We start from the raw sequence: 5909 nt of genomic DNA, 5'->3' as shown, positions 1-5909 counted from the left end.
ATTCTTTTATCTTCAACTAAAGTTAAAAATTTTTGAAGCCGTCATGAGTGTATTCTCTAAAAGGACCTCAAAGAAAATCAGAGGAAACAAAAGACAAAACATAGTAAATGATACTAATAAACATACAATAATTAACTTAATTTTCATTTATTTCTTATCATCTGAGCTTCTCATAGTCATTGAAAGATCCCTAAATCAACATCTATCATTGCAAGAAATAAGAAGTAAAATACAGAGAGAAATAGAATAGTGGTGGAAATACCGTAATTTTGTAGGTGGGTAAAGAAAAAAGATAATATTTTGCAAGGTTTTGGTGGTGCCACTGCTGGTGGTGGTGCAAGAACAGGAAAATAAGGTCATGATGGGTGTCCTGTTCCAGGATTCTCTGTTCCGGGAGGATCTGGCGGATGAAGTGCTAGTATTTTGGGTTCTACCAACGGTAAGCATCGAAAGGGTTAGTGCAAGGAGCAGAACAAGTTTCGCTATGTATGATATCTTCATATCCATCACTCTCCCCTTCCACACAAATCAACGACAAAAAATGTGTGAGAAAGGACTGAAAACATTAAATCTTCATTCATTCTGTACCTGCTTTTTTTTTGAATCGTGTGTGGACCAGCTTCTTCAAGCGAATCACCACACGTATACAATAATAATTGAAAAGGCTCATTGTCATTACATTATTATTATTTTTTTCATTTTGACATAATGCATTTATAATTATGGTTAAATATACTTTGGTCCCTTAATTTTCACTTTCAGTCAATTTTAGAATTAATTAATTTTAAAATTTTGAATCAATGTAGTTCTTAAATTTTTTCGAAATACGTAAATTTAATATTTTTATCTAATAATTTTGTTATATTTATTTGATGTTTCGTACGCATTTGATGATTCTGTTTGAGTTGTTTATACTGTTTGACATATTTTTATTTTAAAGTTAAGTCAAATACTTTTATGCAACGCATTTAAAATATTAAATAAACTTAACAAAATTTGATTAAAAGAATTAAATCTACGTATTTTGAGAGATAAAAGACTAAATTAGTCAAAAATTTCAAAATTGACTAATTTCAAAGACTAAAAAATATTTAACCTCGTAAAATATTTGTCTTTATCCTTGCATTATCTTTTTGTAGTTAATCTAGTACTGTATTTCCTTTTTGTTTCCGTAGTTAATCTGAAAACCTCTCTAATAGGATTTTTGAAAAGTTCTGTAATGTGTATCTCATGAGTGTCAAACTTGATTCATGTCTATAAATTTGTGCAGAAGAGTAACAGAATATATTTAACATATACATGAGTTGGGGAAGAATTGTCCTTATGGTGTTCAACTTTACACTATTAATCTTCGGGAGAGAAGTGTTAAAGTAAAATATCAATAAATCATTACTTAAACAAAACAAAACGTATGGACTCCTTTTAGAATTTATGTTTTAAATTTCGTGAAATTATATATATTATGTAGATATGTATGTATAGTTAGGTAAAAAATAATGTAGAATATTATTAGAATTTTTCATATTTGGTAGAAATTTTTTTTTATATTTTTTACAAAAATTTACAAGAAATATATTTCATATTTTTTTTTATAAACTTTGATTGGTAATTTTTTCATAAATAATATTATAAAACTTAAAAATTACAAAATTTTATTACAAAATTTTTATAAAAAAATATATGTAACAAATTTTCTTGCAAAAAAGATTTGTAACAAATTTTCTTAAAAAATTTAATTTAATAGACAACAGGTACTTTTTCTATAAATTTAAATTTCGTGAATAATTTTCTTATCTATTTTAAATTTACAAGTAATTTTTTGAAAAAAAAAATTAAACTAAGTTTTCCTCCAAAATTAAATTTGTAAGTAAATTCTTTTTTACTAATAATTTTGTAAGAAATTTTTTGAAAAAAGATAAAAATATATAATTTTTATTTTATATTATTAAGAAACTTATATGATTCATGTTTAATTATTTGTATATTCTCTTCCAGAAAATTGAATGATCCTCTTAATTTCAATATTTATTACTTTTAAAAAAGGTTTAATTAATCGCAAGGTATCCAGTTTGGTACTAGAGTGTCAAATTGGTACCCGCTTTTAAAAAAGTATCAATTGCGTACCCAAATACGTTTATGTGCATCAATTGGGTCCAATAATTTAGACGCCATTACAGTGGTTAACGTTGACTGATTTAAGTTGGTCTGAGAAGCAAGAAAATAACACGTGGCCATCAGAGAATTAGTGACGTGGATATTGTTGGTGGGAGAAGTAATTTAACGTTATGGTAAAAATTAATTGTAGAAGGCAAAAAATTAAAAAGGAATTTTGGTAAAGTTACTGGTGTAGTTCGAAGAACAAAAGAGGGGAGAAGACGATACCGGCGAATCGATTCGCGCTTGCTTTCACTGGCAATCAGTACATGATCGGAAGCATCCTTGACAGCGACGTGGGTTTAGCGGTGGAAGAAAGGTATGTGTTCCTGCCATTCAGTAGACGAACCACTCGCGCAGGCATTCACTGCCATTTAGGGTTTTTAGTTTTGTCTGACATTGTGGTAATTTTTGGGGTTTTGTTCAATGTATTTATTGTTTTGTGTGCTTTTATTCTTGTGTTGTTGTTATTTGTATTGCGGTGCCGGTGTTGGTCCCCCACTTTCAGATTTCTTTATTCATTTGGTCCCCCATTACATGTGACGGTGACGGTGACGGTGTTGTGTTTACTGTGTGGTCCCCCTTTGTTCATTTTGTCGCTGTCTTTGTGTGTTGGATGGAATGGTTTGTAATTTCTTTTTGATTGTTTGGGCATTTTCATATGTGACAGGGATATATAGATAGGAATATAGTACTTCATATGGAAGAAAATTTCGAAGTTGTTTTTCACCATGGGGGAAGGTTTGTTAACGATGGGTCACTGAAATACGTTGGAGAGAGTAATATTTTGTCATGTGACTCAGACAGATGGAGTTACTTTGAGATTATGTCCATTTTGAGGGAAATGGGATACATCAATGTCAAAGAATTGTGGTATTCAGTAGGTGGAGGTGTTGTATTGGATGGAAGGCTGGAATTACTGAGCGATGATAGAGGTGCATGTCACATGGTGAACATCGCCACACTAAATGGTCAAGTGCACCTATATGTGGTGCACTTCGTCTGTGAGCCTGTAGTAGTACATATGATAGAGGGTGGGACTGAGACAGAAGTTGGTGTGGATGGTGCAGTTGAGGGTGAGGTTGATGTGGAGACTCGGGGTGATGAAGAACCTGCTGTGGTGGGTGGGGTTGAGGTGGAAGCTGCAGTTGAGGTGGAAGCTGCAGGTGAAGGTGAGGGTGATATGGAGGCTGCAGTTGATGTAGAACATGTTGGGGTGGAAGTTGGTGAAGCTCTTGCAGATAAGGGTGAGGGTGAAGTGGAGGTTGAGCATGATGACCAACCTGCTGAAGTGGGTGGTGCAACTGAGAATGAGGGTGAAGTGGAGGTTGAGCATGATGAAGAACCTGCTGAAGTGGGTGGTGCAATTGAGAATGAGGGTGAAGTGGAGGTTGAGCGTGATGAAGAACATGCTGTGGAGAGTGAGGAAACAGACTATGAGGGTGATGATGATTATGAAGTGAGGAGTTGGACTAATTCTGAAGAGGAAGTAATGGGTGAGGATGAGTTGTTTGATGTTAGAATTGAAACCGAGGAATTGGAGGATGATTTGTTTGATGTTACTATTGAAGGAGGAAGTGACCCAAAGGGTGAAAATGTGTTTGATAGGGGGTTGTCTGATAGGGAATGGGAGTCCGAGACTTTAGATAGTTGTGGAAATAGTGATGCAAGTGATGATGATAGAGATAGGTATGGTAACTTTGGGATATTCTCCATGTCCAAAAGTATGGAAGACTATAATTGGGAAGTTGGGACGTACTTTATTGATAAGGAAGAATTCACTGACGCTATTAGAACTTATGGTGTCCAAAGTGGGAGAAAGTTAAAAATTTTTAGAAATGACAAAAGGAGAATTTGTGTGAAGTGTTTGGGTGCGAAGGGTAAATGCAAGTGGTATGCATATTATGCTTATAAAGCAGCACAAAGTACATGGCAGTTAAGGAGAATTATCAACAATCACACATGTAGTAGGGAATTCAATGTGCGTTTGATGACTTCAAAGTGGTTATGTGAAAGGCTGGAAAAATCACTAAAAGAGAACCCAAATATGAAGTTGACTAATTTGAAAAACAAAATTGAGAGAAAATGGAACATTGGTGTTTCAAGATCAATGGCCTTTAGGGCTAAGAGTATGGCATACAAGAACATTGATGGGTCATTCCAAGAACAATATAAACGTGTTTATGACTATGCACATGAGTTGTTAAGGTCAAATCCAGGTTCCACTGTCAAAGTCCATGTTGATGAGAATGAGGGCAATCCAATTTTCAAACGACTATATGTATGCCTCAAGGCTTGTAAAGATAGCTTCTTCTGTTGTAGGCCTATTATTGGTGTAGATGGTTGTTTTTTGAAGGGAAGATATGGAGGAGAACTGTTAACAACTGTGGGCAGAGATGGAAATGACCAAATGCTTCCATTGGCATACGCTGTGGTAGAAGTAGAGAACAAGGAAACATGGACATGGTTTCTTGATTTGATGATAGAAGACCTAGGAGGAGCTGAAATTTGTTCTAAGATCACTTTCATGTCAGACCAACAAAAAGTAAGTAACTATATCCATGTGGTATTTGATGTTTAATTGTGATTCCTTAATATTTGACCAATCAATTGTTATGCTCTAAAAATTACAAGGACTGCTTCCAGCATTGCAAGAACTGTTGCCTGGTGTGGACCAAAGATTCTGTGTACGTCATATATATGCCAACTTCCGCAAAAAATTCCCTAGAAAAAATCTGAAGAGACTACTCCGAAAAGCAGCATATGCCACACACCCACAAGCATGGGAGGCTGTGATGAGGGAGATTAAAGAGTTGAATGTTGATGCTTTTAAGCATCTCATACAGATTCCCCCAAGGCATGTTTTTAAATATTTTTTTATAAGTACTGTTTTGGATTTAAACTGATTTCAAATTAAAATGGTTTCTTCCCTGCAATCAAATTCTGGTCCAGGTCCAGATTTACATCAAGACCTGCGTTTGACACTGTTGTGAACAACATGTCTGAGGGTTTCAATAGCACTATAGTAGATTCCAGGAGTAAACCCATCATAACCATGATGGAAGAAATTCGAATGTATCTGATGCAGAGATGGGCTTCCAATAGAAAGAAGGTAAATGCATTTCATGGTTCAATTTGCCCAAAAATTCAAGACAGACTGGACAAGGAAGCACAAAAGACCAAATATTGGTTACCAAGGTAAATGTATTTGATGCACCTAATTGTAATAATGTTTCATTAAATATGAATGTCTTCTGGCTGTTTTTTAATTATATCTTGTATTCAATGCAGCTGGTCTGGACAACAACTATTTGAGGTTAGCCATACTGCTATGATTGGGGAGAAATATGTGGTGGATTTAGATAAACAGGAGTGTAGCTGCAGGAAGTGGGCAATAACATCAATTCCCTACTGTCACGCAATCACTGTCATCCGATTTCTGAATTTGAATGCAGAGGATTACCTCCCACACTGGTTTTTGAAGTCAACATACGAGGAGACCTATTTGTCCCTCATATATCCTGTTAATGGACCTCATCTGTGGGAGATGACATCTTATGCTGATGTGTTACCTCCTGCTAAAAGAGTGTTGCCTGGAAGACCAAAAAAGAAATGAAGGCTGAAGTCTTGGGAGCTGAGGAAGGATGACACCCAAGTCAGGCAAGGTGGAACCCGTAAAAGATGTGCCATTTGCAGAGCACTTGGACACAAAAGAAATACTTGTCCGCAGGCACCTCCACCACAGCAGCAACCAA

At 35.2% G+C, this 5909-nt stretch overlaps 1 protein-coding gene across 1 annotated transcript; it reads left to right on the top strand.

Moving 5' to 3' along the window:
- Positions 1–361: 361 nt before the first annotated feature.
- LOC146884557 (uncharacterized) lies at positions 362–5356 on the top strand. The gene is made up of 4 exons (XM_085675581.1): positions 362–439; positions 2825–4703; positions 4789–5011; positions 5095–5356. Exons 1-4 carry the CDS (start codon positions 362–364, stop codon positions 5354–5356), a joined length of 2442 nt encoding a protein of 813 aa, XP_085531707.1.
- Positions 5357–5909: the final 553 nt, after the last annotated feature.

The sequence above is a fragment of the Vigna unguiculata genome, chromosome 7, assembly GCF_037176805.1.
Source record: "Vigna unguiculata cultivar grain cowpea cultivar isolate G323 ecotype 2 chromosome 7, ASM3717680v1, whole genome shotgun sequence".
Classification (NCBI taxonomy): Eukaryota; Viridiplantae; Streptophyta; class Magnoliopsida; order Fabales; family Fabaceae; genus Vigna; species Vigna unguiculata.
This window is presented reverse-complemented; position numbering and strand designations above follow the sequence as displayed.

Coding starts and splice junctions, on each gene's coding strand:
- LOC146884557 (XM_085675581.1), top strand. CDS start 362: ATGGGTGTCCTGTTCCAGGATTCTCTGTTCCGGGAGGATCTGGCGGAT. Junction 440..2,824: donor TATTTTGGGTTCTACCAACG/GTAAGCATCGAA, acceptor CATATGTGACAG/GGATATATAGATAGGAATAT. Junction 4,704..4,788: donor GTCAGACCAACAAAAAGTAA/GTAACTATATCC, acceptor AAAAATTACAAG/GACTGCTTCCAGCATTGCAA.